Source organism: Boleophthalmus pectinirostris, unplaced genomic scaffold (assembly GCF_026225935.1).
Source record: "Boleophthalmus pectinirostris isolate CB_2022bp ecotype Guang Dong unplaced genomic scaffold, ASM2622593v1 HiC_scaffold_14, whole genome shotgun sequence".
In the NCBI taxonomy this organism is placed as follows: Eukaryota; Metazoa; Chordata; class Actinopteri; order Gobiiformes; family Gobiidae; genus Boleophthalmus; species Boleophthalmus pectinirostris.
In genome coordinates this window covers 32,944,635-32,961,552 of record NW_026571047.1, presented here as the reverse complement: position 1 = coordinate 32,961,552, position 16,918 = coordinate 32,944,635, and the positions used below count along the sequence as shown (strand labels likewise).

The following is a 16,918-nucleotide window of genomic DNA, read 5'->3' as shown; positions in this document are numbered from 1 at the left end:
GAATAAATGTAAAGTAGAGCTGTTTAATGTCACACTGTGGAGCATTCCAGGCTGAGCAATGACGTATCCAAAGAAACAAGCAGGTGACAGACCCCCAACCAAAAAGTTACACAGTGCACCTTTAAAGATAATTATCAATATAAATCTTTCAAGTGTAAAATCCTGTGTTACTTTTAGGTTTAGTTCTTACATTCACCACTGTGACATTTTAAAAACCTACAATTTATTAAATTAAATCAGGTCAAAAACAATTTAAAGGGGTCTGTCACTTTCTTGTTTCTATGGATACATCATTGGTCTACCTGGAATGTTCCACAGTGTGACGTTAAACAGCTCTACTTTACATTTATTCAATTACAGGTGGTTTTAAAGCTCAAAAATACCTAGAAAAACAAACATTCTGACTGTGAGCATAGTCGCCTCTCCGCAGATCTGACCTGTAACTTGGTCTTGTTTGGTCTCCATGAAGATAGAAAGTTTAATACCATATTGTGAAACATACACAGAGTCAAAGCAATAACACCAGAAAAGCTGCACAATGTAGCTTTAACCAAAATATTAAAGAACTAAAAACAGAGACACACGAGACAAGTCCTTTGCTCAAAATGTGTAATTATATTAAAATACAAATAAACACTTTATAAATAAATACACAGACTATATATATAAAGTATAATGTTTATATTTTCTTTGGGATGAAAAAGTTAAAGATGCACTGTGTAACTTTTCTGGTGGACCTACTTGTTTCCATGGAGATGTAGCTTTGCAGAGTGTTGGAATTGTTTGAGCTATAGGCAAAAAGAATACGTCTATAATGCAATACTGTGGAATAAAACGATCACAAATCTCCACGGAGACAAGCAGGCAGAGGACCCTTGACAAGAAATGTTACACAGTGCATCTTTAAAGCTAAAATAGTGCGACTTAAAGCGACAATACTATAGAAAATGATTGTAAATAATAAACGGATCAAGCAAGTTTAAGATTTTAAGTTAATATCACGTTAATATTACAACAGTTCTCCCCGTTAAAACTTAAAATAATTACAGAGTGAAAACATATGGCTTTTAGTTTGAACTCATAAATAATCAATATTTTACAAACACACTCAAAACAGACACGTATTTAAAGCTGCATTGTGTAACTTTTCTAGTGGAGGCTCCGTCAAATGCTTTTTTTCTGTTGAGATGTTATTGTTTTGTCTGGAGTGTTTCACAGTACGGCATTTAAACCTTTCGATTTTCACTGAGAACAAACCAGATCAGACCACGTTACAGGTCAGATCTGCGGAGAGGCGACCCTGCTCACAGTCAGAATGTTTGTTTTTCTAGGTGTTTTTGAGCTATAAAACCACCTGCGATTGAATAAATGTAATGCAGAGCTGTTTAATGTCACACTGTGGAACATTCCAGAGCAATAGAAACAAGCAGGTAATGGGACCTTCCACCAGAAAAGTTACGCAATGCACCTTTAACATTAAATACAGGCCAGTACATTAGTGTCATGGGGCAGGTTGGGTCTGTGATTATAAAAACATCAACATTAGTAATTTCTTTGGTAAAGTATTGATACTATAAAACTAGCTGAGAAATATTTGTAAAGTAAATCAATAAATTAGGAGTAAGACCGTTTCCGTTTACTGCCATTGTGTCATTGGGCAAGACACTCAGTTTGCTTGAATAAATGCGTTGTTTGATTGGGTTAAGGAGCACAGAATAGTAACCACACTTTATGGCAACAGGTAAGAGTTTACCGCCAACAGAATGAATAATGAATGATGAAGAAATTAGAACTGTTGTCATAGCGATTAACAATTTAAAACAAAATATTATAGGCCTATTTGTTTGAATCCAAAAAAAATCCTCAAAATGTTTCATATAAGAAGCTGAAAAACATTAACTTTGATTCATTGGCTGGTTTCACTTCGTGGAAACCGTCTGACCTCGCAGCATTAGGATTCATTCGCTCGACAGTAGGCGGGTACTTGTTTTATTTAATTAATCGCTGTTATTTGGTTGTGACGTCTGTAATGTGCCAAATCCCATATAGGAAGAAGGACAATAACGTCATTCCCCTTGATAAAATTCACCAAACATTCTCTGTTCAGGCTTTAAATCCTCGATCTCCGGGATCGTTGCCAACACAGAATGTCTGTCTTCGTCTACATCCATCTCGATGCTTTGTTTACTGTTGTGCTGTTCCACAAAAGGAACACAGACAGACGTGACGAGTTTGACATCATGGCTTCACAGCTCTTCGCTGATTGGCTGGTGCACAGTCTGCAACTTCAGGGGTTCTTGCAAACCGTCTAGTGTATTCTGATTCCTGACCTAGTCGCTGGAGAGAAAAGAAATTGAGCAGAAGCACTAGGTGGCACCAGTCGGGCTAGAAAAACATGACTAAACAGTGAGGATGTAACAATAACCAAAATATCATGATATTGTATTGTCAAAGTTCTCAGAATAATATTGTTGACCATCACAATATATCAAATTACAAGTCTCTTTGCTTAAATGAAGAGTTACGGTGCAGTAAAGGCTGAAAAACAAAAGACAGAGGGAACTACATAGACCATGATCCTTTGCTCCATTTCAGTGCAGACTACAAGAAGAAATAACAGTTCTAAGCACTTTTAAGTCTTAGTTCTTTGGATTAAGTCTTGTCAAGGTCTTTTAAGAGGAAAAAGTAGAGTATTCAGTTTTGTTCGCCTCCACAAAATATCGCAATAAATATCGTACTGTGAGATGTATATTGTGAAAATATCGTACTGAGAGATTTGGATATTGTTACATCCCTAATCGTGAGCATTCCCACGATATCGCAATAAATATCGTACCGTGAGGATATCGTATCATGAGACTTGGATATCGTTACACCTCTACTAAAAAGCTAATATATGTTATTAATTTAGTTTTAAAAGAATCTGTACTCAATATTTTTCATGTAATAAAGTAAAATACTGTTCATCAATACTTTAAAAATAGAAGGGTCTAGGAAGTGCACTGTTAGGATTCTAGTTGTTGTTAGCTTTACAGTGACGGCAAAACTCTGCTCTGGTCTCTGAAAGTTGTGAAAAGCTCTTATAAACTCATCATGGTGAGTAATTAGGATGCTCTGAATGCAGAATATAAATGAGGAATAACTTTGGACGACTGCAAAGCGTTTTTCAAGTTTTTAAGACGGTAAAAAGCAAGTACAGAGGCTTTTAACTTTCTGACCCAACCTGCACAATACGACTTTATAAAACACTTAAATATACAAGCTTTATTTACAGTTTTAAAAGTGCATTGTGAAACTTTTTTGTTGGGGATCCTTCTCCGCCTCGTTTCTGTGGATATGTCATTGCTCTACCTGGAATGTTCCACAGTCATTTAAGGGACAGTCTGGAATTTTGGACATAGGACCACATTTCCTCGTGAGCCAGAGTGTTGGAGATGTGTGGAGACACTTTTTAAAAAATATTCTATCCAGTCCTTGTTTTGCAGAGGTCGCTGGTGCTAGACTAGTGCATGTCAATGGTCATAGTTATCCTGCCACTAAAAACAGTCTTACCCACTCCACAAAACACCCGAAACAAATCTATTATTACACCAGACTGTCCATGTGAATGTCTGTGTTGATAGAATAATGTTTGAAATAAAACGTCACGTGAATCGTCGCATGTTGAGGGACTATTTTCTCAGCAGCAGCGGAATTTTGCTTTCCCGGTAAGATAGGCGCGGGGTGATATCAGTCCACCACTGCCGAGCTTTCTATCAGGAAGTACAACTCGTTGCTACCCAGTGCCTCCGCTAAATTTAATTTTTCTCCAGCAACTAAGTCGAGAATCAGAATACACTAGATGGTTTACAAGAACCACGGAAGTTGTAGACTGTGCAAAGGCCAATTAGAGAAGAGCCGTGAAGTCATGACGCCAAACTCGTGGCGTCTGTCTGTCGCTTTTGTGGAACAGAACAACAGTAACCAAAGCGTTGAGATGGATGTAGACGAAGACAGACATTCTGTGTTGGCAACAGTTCCCGAGATCGAGGATTTAAAGCCGGAACAAAGAGAATGTTTGGTGAATTTTATCAAGGGAATGACGTTATTGTCCTTCTTCCTGCAGGATTTGGCGCATTACATACGTCACGACCAAACACCAGCGATTGGTTAAATAAAAAAAGTACTATTGTCGAGCGAATGAATCCTAATGCTGCGAGGTCAGACAGTTTCGACGAAGTGAAACCAGCTGATGAATCAGGGTAACTCACTGCTGCTGCTCAGACATAAATCCTTCAAATGCAAGGTTAGTTTTATTTCAGACATTATTCTATCGACACAGACATTTACATTGACAGTCTGGTGTAATAATAAATTTACTTCGGGTGTTTTGTGGAGTGGGTAAGACTGTTTTTAGTGGCAGGATAACTATGACCATTGACATGCACTAGTCTAGCACCAGCGACCTCTGCAAATACAAGGACTGGATGGAATATTTATAAAAATGTCTCCACATGTCTCCAACACTCTGGACCACGAGGAAATGTGGTCCTATGTCCAAAATTCCAGATTGTCGATTTAAACAGTTCTACATTATATTTATTAAAATTCAGATGGAGTTACAGCACAAAAATACCTAGAAAAACATACATTTTGACTGTGAACGGAGTCGCCTCTCCACAGATCTGACCTGTAACTTGGTCTGGTTTGGTCACGATGATGATAAAAAGGTTTAACGTCATACTGTGAAACATTCCAGACAAGAAAACAATAACATTTCCATGGAGAAAAGCATTAAAACGTTAGACGGACCCTCCACCAGAAAAGTCACACAAAGCACTTTTTAACTACACATTTTTTTTCATTTTGTTCGTTTTAAACCGGTCTAAGCAGTGGTACGTGTGAATAGTACATGTGAGGCGGGAATCCCAGTAGACCCTGCCCGCCTGCAGTTCCCCCGTTTGACCTGGCGGTGGCGTTCTCCTGCTCGCTGCTCTCGTGGTACAGAATGGGCACCCTCACGATCCTCTGGGCGGCAGCGTGGCTCAAATTAGCGGCTTCCAACTCGGCCGCCAGCTGTCTCTTCCACTTGTTTCGGCGATTTTGAAACCAGATCTTGACTTGCGTTTCGGTCAAATGCAGCGACGCGGCCAAACCGGCGCGTTCCGAACTACTCAAGTATCTTTTTATGTCAAACGTCGACTCCAGCTGGAAAACCTGACTTCGCGAAAAGACCGTTCTGGTTTTCTTCTTCCGGCATTGCATCTTTTGTTCCGAGTCTAGCCCTGATTCGGGGGTTTTCGTCGGCCTCCAGGAGTCAGAGTCCAAGTCCTGCTGGTTTAAGTCCTGGTTTAAGTCCTGGTCTTGGTCCTGGTCTTGGTCTTTCTTGGGCTCGTCTGATTCGCTGTCTTCCAGAGTGATGTCATCGTCGTCGTTGGGGTCCTGCGGGAGTTTGGGGGAGTCTGGGGAGCGCTGGTCGGACACAGGGGAGAAACTGGGTCCAGTGTTTTTCTCTGAACCTAAAAAGGAAAAAGAATATGTCATCAATAATATGAAAGTGAAAGAAAAACTTCATGGAAACCGTCTGACCTCACAGTCAATCAATCAATCAATCAATCAACAACTTTATTAATCCCAAAGGGCAATTCAGTTCACACATCTCTGGTCATGCACAATCTATAAATAATAAAAGAAAAAGAAAGACAGACACCAAACATTCAAACCACAGTGCATCAAGGACACAGTAGCAAATTCACTTTCCATTTAAAAGCCTTACAGCTGAAGGAATAAAAGATTTAGCGTAATGGTTAGTCTGATTTTGCTGCACACTTTTACTCTCTGGTTCAGACTGTTCTTGTCCTTCACAAATAATCCATAAAACCAGCAAACTTTCGATAAAAGAATGCTAAAAATTATTTAAAATGTTACATGATACATTAAAAGAGCTGAGCTTCCACATCAAGTGAACCCGCTGCTGTCCTCGTTTGATGATTTGCTCAGTGTTCTTATCAAACCTTAGAGAGGAATCAAACACAGTTCCCAAGTACTTTTAAGAGTCGACCATTTCTACTGCTTCCCCATGGATGGAGCTGGCTACTGGGCTGTGGACTTTTTTCCAGAAGTCCACAACCATTTCTTTGGTTTTAGCTACATTTAGATCCAGGTAATTGTTATCACACCATTCAGTGAAGGCGGGTAGAGCTTGGCCGTGAGATCAGAGACTGCCGGGTCGCACGCTGTGGAGCGCCCCCTCCACGCTTAGGGATGAGTAATGAGAAGTAGTAGTATTAGCATTTGTTGGCTTGACGGTAGGTGGGTACTTTTTTTATTTAACCAATTGCTGCTAACCTATGGTCATGAGCTCTGGGTAATGACCGAAAAGGACAAGATCGTGGATACAAACGGTGGCTGGGTGCTCCCTTAGAGATAAGGCGAGGAGCTCAGTCCTCTTCTATTACATGATCGTTATATTTCCATAATGCAATGTGTCTAGCTGTACAGTGCCCATGAATATTTGTGTGATATTGGTCACACATGAGAATGTCTTTTTTTGAGATTTTGAGACACTCTCGTTGCTCGAGCTCGATCCTTCGCAGGGTTATGACCAAAAACGCTTATTTGAACTTGGTTACCTTGACCTTCAAGTGACCTTGACCAGTTTCAACCTGTAATGTCCAGTGTGCCCCAGTTATGTGTGTGCCAACTTGTGTGATGATTGGTTAAATATTTTAGCCCGCAAATGGTTCAGAAATGGCCAAAATTGCCTTTATCCTTTATAATGGTGTGACCTTTCAGTTGACCCATGTGACCTCAAATGACCTCGGATCGTCACCAAACTTTTTTTTTTTTTTTTTTTTTTTTTTGCGGCATCGGACACGGAAGCCTTGACCCATGTACCAAATTTGGTGACAATGGGTCCATAAATGGCAGAATTATCTCGGGTGGACAGACACACAGACACACAGGGTGAATACAAAACCTGATCAACCCTTCAGGGACCAGGTAATAAATAAAATGATAAAAGACACAGAGGACCACACAACTCACACGGTGTTAAAAGCCAGAGATTAAAAGTGGGGTTTAAGACGAGACTTAAAACTCTCCACTGTGGGGGCTGTTCAAACATGGGGGGTCAGAGCGTTCCAGAGTTTGTGTCTTTGTGATGTTAGTGTCTTTTGAACCATCTGCACTGTGAGGAGTTCAGGGATTGACCTCCTCCTGTAGTCCTGGTTTAGTCCTGGTTTAGTCCTGGTTTAGACCCGGCCTCCTGCTGGTGCCCAGAGTCTGGACTAAACACGGGGGAGTCAGAGTTTCAGATTCACGCAGCTAAAACCTGGAACAGTCTGAACATGTGAGACAGGCCTCGACTTTGACGCTGTTTAAGTCCAGGCTCAAAACGGTTCTGCTTAGCTGTGCATATGACCATAAAATTTAACATGGACAATTTCAGATATATTAGAAACTCCCTCACCACTGAAGCGTCAGGTGCCTCTAAATGCAATGATAATGCCACACTTTCTTTACTGCATAACAAGTTGATCACAGGCTTGTAAATCAGCTTTGAGGCCTCTAGAATCGTTATATAAAAGCCTCTCAAGACCCATGACAAGAAAAGATGTCTCTTCCATCATATTCTGTCATATTCTTGTGAAACATAGTATTTTAAGTTTTGAAAATCTGATAATGTACACAAATGTTTGTCTTCTGTTTAATATTCATGATACTATTGCTGCTCCTCCTCTAAAACAGTTTGTTTCTCTGAGCTCTGAAACCACCTCCAGAGCCGCTCGTCCAGGATCTACAAACGCAGGACGGCATTTGGAATCTCAGTCTTTTCATGCTCAGCGTCCGTCAATGGAACATGTTACCAACTAGCATCTCTTGGGAAGGTGACTTTTAAAATGTATTCCCCTACAGATTACAGATTACATACCCCAAAATGTAGTTTGTAATCCATTAAGTTACTTAAAGTGAGTAATGTAGTCTGAATACTTTGGATTACTTGATATTGTCATGGTTTTTAAAACTACAGGAATGAAGTAACCACATCCTGAAAATTCTTGTTTGTTCTCTTCAAATTGTCTGTTGAGCCCAAGTCTCCATGAACAGACTTTTGTTTGCTGAGAAGTAAAGACTAGGATATGTTAACATAAGATGTTTTGTCTGCTGAAAGAAAATAAAAAGTCCAGACTTTCCTTAAGCATATTAAAAATAATATTGATAGACAAATGATTTTTATATGAGATCACCTTAAATTATGTCCACCTACTCTTAGGTGTCATATTGTTTAGACCTAGTTTAAACCTGGTTTAGACCTGGTTTTAGTTCTAGTTTAGTTCTAGTTTAGTTCTAATTTAGTCCTGGTTTGGTCCTGGTTTAGTCCTGGTTTAGAGGCGCACTTCTTTAAATACAAAGTGATGTCTTAATTTTGAAGACACAAATGTGTTTTTACCTGTGCACTGCTGGCTCTGTTCTACTGGCTCCTCGACCTCGTTCATTGTGTGACTGACGCCACCAATGTTAACAAGACGTTTACACAGCTCTTACTGCGTGTGTTGTGGCCATACCGGCTTGTAAAAGCCTGATCCCATCAGATCTCAGAAGCTCAGCAAGGCCGGGCCTGGTTAGGACTTGGATGGGAGAAACTGGGAAAATCAGGAGCCACAGTGAGGTGCCAGTGGGAATAACTGTCGTTGTGTCCTTAGGCAAGACACTTCACCCACATTGCCTAGTATGAAAGTGGTGGGTGTGTGAGTGATGGTGGTGATCGGAGGGACCGATGGCACCAATTGGCATGGCAGCCGCGCTTCTGTCAGTCTGCCTCAGGGCAGCTGTGGCTACAACAGTATCTTACCATCACCAGGTATAGAGTGAGTGAATAATGCTCTGTAAAGCGTCTTTGTGACAAAAATGTCTGTGAAAAGTGCTATATAAATAAAGACTTACTTACTTACTTTTGTTTGGCTTTCCGGCAATGAGTGGAATTACTGAAATAATAATTTAAAAAAATGTGAAATCAGGAAAATCCCATGGTGTAAGCCATTTATTTCAACATAGTAACTGTAATCCAATTATCTCTCATGAAAACAGTAACTGTAACTGAATACAGTTACTCATAATTTGTACTCTGATTAGATAATCCCGGTACATGTAATCTGTTACTTCCCAACACTGCCAACTGAGCTGATCACATGAGCAAACTACGGCACATTTTCACTCCTGGTGAAACAGCAGCTTCTCTCAAACCAAACCTGCGCTCGTAGTTTGGACTGATGAGTGTCTGATGAGTGAAGAGAGAGTGACGCTCTGGACTGAATGAACTGAATGATGCTTTTGATAAGGACGATGTTTTTAAGATGCTCAGAGAACAAGGAGGGTGTGAATGATGATACAGAATTGTTATGATGATCCGGACATTATAAAGACATTTTTCTTTATATGTTTGATTTTATGAACTATAACATCAACCTGCACTGGGACAACAGGTGGAAATTAACACTGGCTCTATAACCTGGTACAAAACATCTCTCCTGTTAAGGTTAATGTAGATTGTGCACTGTCCCTGTCTCATTAAATAACTAAACTAAACTAAACTAAACTCTTCTCTCTAATTTATCTCTCTCTCTTTTTTAATTTTAATCTTTAATTTTATTATTATTTATGTTTTGATTTGTTTGTATTGTGCTTTTTTCTTATTCTGTAAAGCACTTTGAATTACTTTGTGTACGAATTGTGCTCTACAAATAAACTTGCCTTGCCTCCTGACAGGTTTAACCCAGACACACTGAAGGACGGCTCAAACGCAGAAGACACATTTCAATAAAGAGTAACCTTAACCTTCATAACAATACCGAAAAAATTACAGTTTGCTCAAACGTTTGGTCACATTATTGAATATGTTGTGGAACAAACGAAAAAAACCTCACCTCTAATCTCCCTCTCTTGTAATAATGAGGAATAATGATGTGAGTGTGAGTGACTCTGTTCTCTCAATGGGTTCATTAACATCTCAAATTACATCAAATTACTAGAATGAGCTCGATATAAGAGAAATGTCATTAATTTTTTCATTAGTAGAACCACAAAATCATAAATATCCCATTTTCCACGTATAAGGATAAAGAAACATTAAGGCCTGACTAGATTTTTTACGTTTTCAAACTCAGAATTTCAATCCAGTTAAGGTCTTGGAATTAAAAGCATAATACTGTGTGGTTTTAGGGCTGTCCGGTGATTAAATATTATATTAGAACCATTATAGGCTTCATTAATTATTTTAAACATGTCTCGTTGTTTAAATTATTCATGGAAGATAATTAGAGAGACTCGGACTTGAACTTGAACTCATCCGAAAAACTGCTATGCCCAAACTGAAGCTTATGTTTTAGATTTTTTAAAGTATGTTTGGTTATTCGTAATTATTTTTATCCTCTATACTTTTAAATTATGATTATGGGTGAATTATAGTTTTCTTTCAGCCTAAAAAAACACTTCAGTTAGTGTGAAATTGGCTTTGTGTTTGGAATCGTTCAAAAAAAAAAAAAAAAAAAAAAAACAAAACTAAAAACAACAACAAAAACAGGTTTCACATTTTATAATTTCTTTCAATTATAAATACATTTCTAAATACAAAAAAGTGAGTTTGCGAAACGATTTAAGTCTATTTAATGAAAGATATAAAAGATAAATCGTGTTGTGAAATCGTAATCCACATTTGAGGCCTAAACAAAAGCGCACGTTGTATAATTTGTGGTTATATGTTGTTTTACTGTTTTATTTTCCTCACCCGTGTTCCTGAAGTGCTGGTTCAGAGCGTAAGGATACCACCAGGCCGGAGCTCTGTCCAGATACTGCCCCGGGAGCGAGAGCCTGTGCCCGGGCAGCTCCAAGCGCGGAAAGGGGGCCAGTTCTCCGACACCGAACCGCGAGAAGAAGCCTCCCTCCAGCCCGGGGAAAGTCCTCTGCTTCACCGCCGGCTTGTCCTCGATATTCAGCAGGTTTTTGATGGAGAAGGGCGAGTCTTTAGCGGAGGTCTGGCGAGTCTCCTGCGGGTCAGAGCCTGCCATCGCCGGGGAAGAGCATCAACAACCGGCGCGAGAAGCGAAAAGTGCAGTCCGAAGTTAATTAAGGCAATGCGTAAAAGTTTGCTTTGCTTCAGCTTTGTGCAAAATTACGTCGTTGTGACCTCGATTTTGCTTGAATGGAGCTAAAATGTCAATATTCCTTGGTTTTAAAAAGAGTTCATTCAAAAATAATAAAGAAACACTCAAATTGGTCACACGGTTTGTAAAAGGAACGGTGCGTAACAGCGCACAAGGTTCAAAATCGATCAAAAGTGTGTTTGAAACAGCATTAAAGCGTGCGTAAAATGGTCTGTCAAATACTTAAAAAAAAAAAAAAATCTTAAATAGCGCTTCGTATTTCCTGGTTCCTTGTTGAATGTAACTTGCAAGTTCAGTTGGCAAAAATATCTGTCAAAAGTTTGGAGATGCAAATAAAGTCCCAAATCTCGTAAAACACATCGTAACTTAACCGTGCGTAAAAGTGCCAAGCGCGCACAGAGGTCTTTGGAGAGCTCTGGTCCCGCCGCGCGCTGGCTCGGTTATGGTGAAGTGTCCGTGCGTGTTCCTGGTTAAAGCGCGCGTTGGAGAGGCTGTGGGCAGGTGCAACAGCAACAGCAACAGCGGATCACACTGGAGAGATTTGGAGAGACGCGGAGAGACGGATGGACGAGCGCGCACGGAGGAGAAGGCCGAGTCACTCATCAACCAATTAGAACCAAGAGGACGCGTTTAAGGGGCGCGCACGATCAGCTGTCACTGGAACTGGATAAATGGAGGGAGATGGTTATCGCCATTGCGCACGGAGAGAAAAGAGAAAGGATGTGACCGACCGCGCCGCGCGCTTTTACGCACGAGAATAAAGAACGAAGAGCGAATCAAACGAGGCCTCGGTGCGGATTTACGGAGTGATTTAACGGAGCCATTTTGATCTGTTTTAAAACGAGTGAAGGCTAAGAGATGTTGGACACGCTAGAGACGCTATGTTTTAACATAATATATTTTGGACGCTTTTCTGTTTTCAAAGCTTTTCTATTAATATTTTACACTTTTAAAATACACCCTGTCGTAATTCTATATTTTTGATTAACTATATTAAGAAAAACAAAAAGTCTTAAAGAAAATACACTTTTATTGATAAGATTTGTTGACAATAATTAACACAAGGCAATGTATCACTGCAAAAAATAAAATTTAGCCAAGTTAAGATGACTTGAATTAAGAAAGTTTTTTCACGATTTGAGTCAATTTAACTTGACAAGTAAAACTATCTGCCAGTGGAACAAGACTTTTTGTTGTCTTGTTTCAAGATGAAAATACATCTTGCTACACTCAAAATAAGAAAACAAAAATGAGAAACTAAAATGTAGCTTGAATTACGAAAAACACACTTATTCCATTAGATAATTTTACTTAAATTTTAAGTCAAGTTGAATCTACTTAAATAAAATGTTCTTAATTTAAGTCATTTTAATGTAGCTAAATGTTGTTTTTTTCAGTGTATATTAAGAAAAACAAAAATTCTTAAAGAAAATACACTTTTATTGACAATATTTATTAACAATAATTAACACAAGGTGATGTAAACCTTTTTATACACTGCAAAAAAACAAAATCTAATCAAGTTAAGTTGACTTGAATTAAGAAAGTTTGATCAAGATTTGAGTAAATTTCACTTGACAAGTAAAAATATCTGCCAGTGGAACAAGATTTGCATCCCGCTAAACTTAAAATAAGAAAAACAACAACTTTTAGCACTTAAAATAAGAAACAAAAATGTTGAATGAAGAAAAACACACTTATTCCATTGCTAGATCATTTTACTTAAGTTGAATCTCCTCAAGCAAAGTAAAATGCTCTTAATGTTGTTAAGATATTGTTTTTTCAGTGCATATGGCAATGTATAACCTATGTACATGAGTCAATTATTACGCCTATTTTCATAAAACACACAAAAGTCTACAGTTTTGACTGAAAAAAACAACAATCAAACCATCTATAACGGTGAGCAATTTAACCAAATAAAGGTTCAAATCATCCCGACTTTATCCAATTAAAGCAATTAGCCTCGTGTAATTCACAAAAAAGCGTCACCTGTAGTGCGTAAAATAGACACAACATCATGATGCATCTTTTGTAATTAAAGTCTCAACCATAATGTGATCTGGACTAACGTAATAGACTGGATTATTTCCACCTGCTGCTGACTCGAGTGCTCCTTTTTAGTCTTCTCCATTTCCAGTTTGTCATTATTCTGTGAAGAGGCTCTTGAAAGTCTCGCGGCTCATGATCCGAGCGGCGACAAAGAGAAGAAAAGACTGAAGGATGAAGAGGACGTTTCACTGAAAAGAGACGCGTGTAAAAACCAGATCTACACAGACACGGAACAGGTCCAAAGAGGATCAGAAAAGAGACGGATAATGGAGCAAGGCAGGTGGACAGGTTAATTATGTGACTCAAAGTAGTAGTAGTAGTAGTAGTAGTAGTAGTAGTAGTAGTAGTAGTAGTAGTAGCAAATGTACATTCTTTCTGCTTTTATTAATGTGTAGAAGCGGAAGTGTCTTTCGTTTAGACGATGACTGTGTTTTTTGAGCTTAAAAACGCAAAAATCTGAAACCACCCTCCACAGTGGAAAAGTTAAATACACTCTGCCGTAGTGTTTCCGTCTACACTGCCCAAGACACAAAACTCTGGTCAGATCTGCTCAGGTCGAGTACAAGTTTATGTCACACACATACAGGACACAGAAACAAATGTCCCAACAAATGTACAGAATCTGCAGAGATACTGTGAACGGAGAAGGATCTGCAATCACCTCTGTCAAATTGTAGATGCAGTTCGTCGCAGGTGAGTCAGACGGTCATGGACGAGACCTGGAGAACCAGTCCATGGTGCATGCCGCACAGAGAGGTCCTGGTGTTTCCCATGTTCATGTAGAAACCAGCATTTGTTATTTTAGGCTTAATTAACCAAATTATGTTATGGCAATAGGCAATATCCTATTCAATTGATTCAACTTTAAAAATGTCCCGCTTTTAGTCTAGTGTGAGAAATACAGTCGGACATGGTACAAAGCAGTCCTGACCCAGCGGGAGCAGCTCCAGTTCAGGTCGGGCTCAGAGGAGATGGAGCAGGGAGTGATGTTAGGAAGTGTCCCAAGAAGAACCCGGAGTGCGCAGAGGACGGATGCTCAAAACAACATATAACCAACCAAGCTGGCTTCACGCTTCTGTCCGGATGCTTTGCACCACCTCGGAACCCGGTGGAGGAGCAGCCCACCTGGAACTGCCTTCCACAGCACATTCTCGTTTTCCTCACATGGAACCAGTGCACAGACAACAGCACAGAACCGCTCGAACCCAGTCCACTGTGCATTGGTTTTGCTCGCCCCCGTCTGGAACCAGCACATGGTCAGATGGTCCAGAGGCTCTGTCCTCCAACACACTTGGAGGTGACACAAGACCAAGCAAACGAATTTTAACGCTGTGAGGTCAGACGGTTTCCACAAAGTGACACCGGCTCATGAATCAGGCTAAACAAAAGGCGCAGATGTTCAGAAATAATCATAACAGCCTAATGAGAACTTAAGATATATTTAAAAAATTCCATGACTTTTCCAAAACTTTCATCAAATTTTCAAATTTCCCTGACTTTTCCAGGACTTCCATGACCGTGGATGGAGGATCTGCTACTTGCTTGTCTCCATGGAGATGTTACTGCTTTCCCTGGAACATTCCATGATATGACTTTAAACCTCTGCGTTTATTCATTTCGTGTTTTTCTATTGCTCAAAAATACAATAATTCCTTCTGTGAATACGAGCGCCTCTCCACAGATCTGACCTGTAACGTAGCGTAGTGCTGTAACCTGCTCGTCCAGCCCCTGACAAAGAGGTCTAACTTATAAAGCGGAACATTCTAGACAAAGCAATAACGTTTCCATGGGGACAAGCAGACGGCAGTACACCTTTATTTAAATGTTGCTTAATTGTGAATCTCAAACTGAAAACGTTGTATTAATATAGAAGAATAAATAAGACAAATTAAACATTTACGCCTTGTATTGTTTTTAATTACTTATTATAACTAATTGTGGAAACTTTTATTAATGTCTTAACTGTAGCTGAAGAAGCCCAGAAATCCTTCACTTTTATCTCCGTTCAGAATTCTATTAAAATTCGATATTAATATGTGGAAACTATAATTATTCAGTTCGTTAAATACTTAAACCTGATTAAAAATAGCTCAGATGTCGTTAGCGGAGAGAGGAGGTGAAATAATGAGATAATTGTCAGATTAATTAAAACGATCTGAAAAGTTTTGGACGGCAGATTAAGCAGCTCCTCATGTCAGTGCTGCCACCTGGTGTCCGCACGTGGAACTGAAACAAAACAGCTTGAAGATGCACGACACATTTAATTAAATTTGTTTTACAGATAATTCATCCAAAAACAGACACAATCTCAGTAGAACGAAACAAAAAGACAAAATATGTATGACAAAAGTATGCACATGGAAAAGAAAACAGAAAAAAACATCAAGGCACTGAAATATTTGACAGAAATTTGACAAAAATAAACTTAAAACTGAAAGAAATTGTTATTATTGGTGTATATTTGTGTTATGAGATTAAATTATTGCTAAATTTTGACAAAAAAAAGTCTAAAACTTAACTGATTTTGTTTCCGAAATGTCAAAACTGGCTAAAAGGTCTTAAACTTTCCATAATAATTGAAATTATTAATGAGAAATTATTAGTTCTGGTTTAGTCCTGATCTAGTCCAAGTTTAGTCCTAGTTGTGACTTTTTGGATTCTTTTTAGATCTGGTTTAGTACTGGTTTTGGTCTGGTCTAGTTCAGTGGTGTAGTGGGGACACTACAGGATTAAACCAGGACTAATCCAGGACTGAACCAGGTCTAAACCAGGACTAATACAGGTCCAAAGCAGGAGTAAACCAGGAGTAAACCAAGAGTAAACCAGAACTAAACCAGGACTAAACCAGGACTAAACCAGGACTGAACCAGGACTGAACCAGGACTAAACCAGGTCTAAAATAGGACTAAAACAGGTCCAAAGCAGGAGTAAACCAAGTGTAAACCAGAACTAAACCAGGACTAAACCAGGTCTAACCCGAGACTGAACCAGGACTAAACTAAAACAGAACTTAACCAAGCCTAAACCAGGACTAAAACCAGTGGGTAGTTCTGGTTTCTCTCCCTGATAATTTGCGATTATTTGGTCTAATAAACTGAAAATAATATTTGCATTATGAGATTGTAATATTGTGGAAATTTGTGCGTTGTATTTTTACATTTGAGGCTAAAAGAATCTAAATAAATGCTTAAAGCTGCACTGTGTAACTTTTCTGGTGGAAGGTCCATCAAATGCTTTTATAAAATTACACAATACACCTTTAAATCAGATGAAATAAAGCCCCACGTCAAAACAAAAGTGCTAAAAACCCTCAGTAACATTGATAAAAGGAAAAAATCTCTCTACATTACAAGTATAATACAGAGCAGGGCTTCGGTGAATCACATAATATGATCTTTTTCTTACTCTTAACCCTCTCCTCTCTCTTCTTCACAGCAGCAGCTTTAGTGTCTTAAACGGAGTGTGCTTCGTCGCTCTTGGAAAACTCAGTGGTCGTATTCTTTATCTATGAACTTGGCCATAGTGGAGAGCTGGACGTTTGTGGTGCCTTCGTAAATGGTTCCTAAGAAAACAGACAAAACAACAAATCATACAGAGATCATTCCTGATTTTTAATATTAATAATGAATACTAATATAAGTGGCACATTCTTTTCATGGTTTAGATGTTTCCTGTGACTTATATATTAAAATGTTTGAGTGAAGTGTGGAGAGGCCTAGTCTTGT

General features: G+C 39.0%; 2 protein-coding genes across 2 annotated transcripts in view; both read right to left on the bottom strand.

Moving 5' to 3' along the window:
• Nucleotides 1-4,854: 4,854 nt before the first annotated feature.
• Nucleotides 4,855-11,045, bottom strand: LOC110165458 (homeobox protein HMX3-B-like). Its single transcript, XM_020930655.2, has 2 exons — nucleotides 10,766-11,045; nucleotides 4,855-5,498 (listed from the first exon to the last, which is right to left on the bottom strand). The coding sequence occupies exons 1-2, from the start codon at nucleotides 11,043-11,045 to the stop codon at nucleotides 4,855-4,857; spliced, it is 924 nt and encodes a 307-aa protein (XP_020786314.1).
• Nucleotides 11,046-15,434: 4,389 nt separating this feature from the next.
• acadsb (acyl-CoA dehydrogenase short/branched chain) overlaps nucleotides 15,435-16,918 on the bottom strand; it is a 12,072-nt gene continuing 10,588 nt past the window's right edge. Inside the window, exon 11 of the mRNA XM_020930669.2 lies at nucleotides 15,435-16,755. Within this exon, the coding sequence (XP_020786328.1) occupies nucleotides 16,679-16,755 (77 nt within the window). The 3' untranslated portion in view covers nucleotides 15,435-16,678. The remainder of the gene's footprint in view (nucleotides 16,756-16,918) is intronic.

What these genes read in the sequence shown, in the direction of transcription:
- LOC110165458 (XM_020930655.2), bottom strand. Translation starts at nt 11,045, where the DNA reads ATGGCAGGCTCTGACCCGCAGGAGACTCGCCAGACCTCCGCTAAAGAC. An exon ending in CCAGCACTTCAGGAACACGG is followed by an intron (nt 5,499 to 10,765) that starts GTGAGGAAAATA and finishes TTTCCTTTTTAG; the next exon opens with GTTCAGAGAAAAACACTGGA.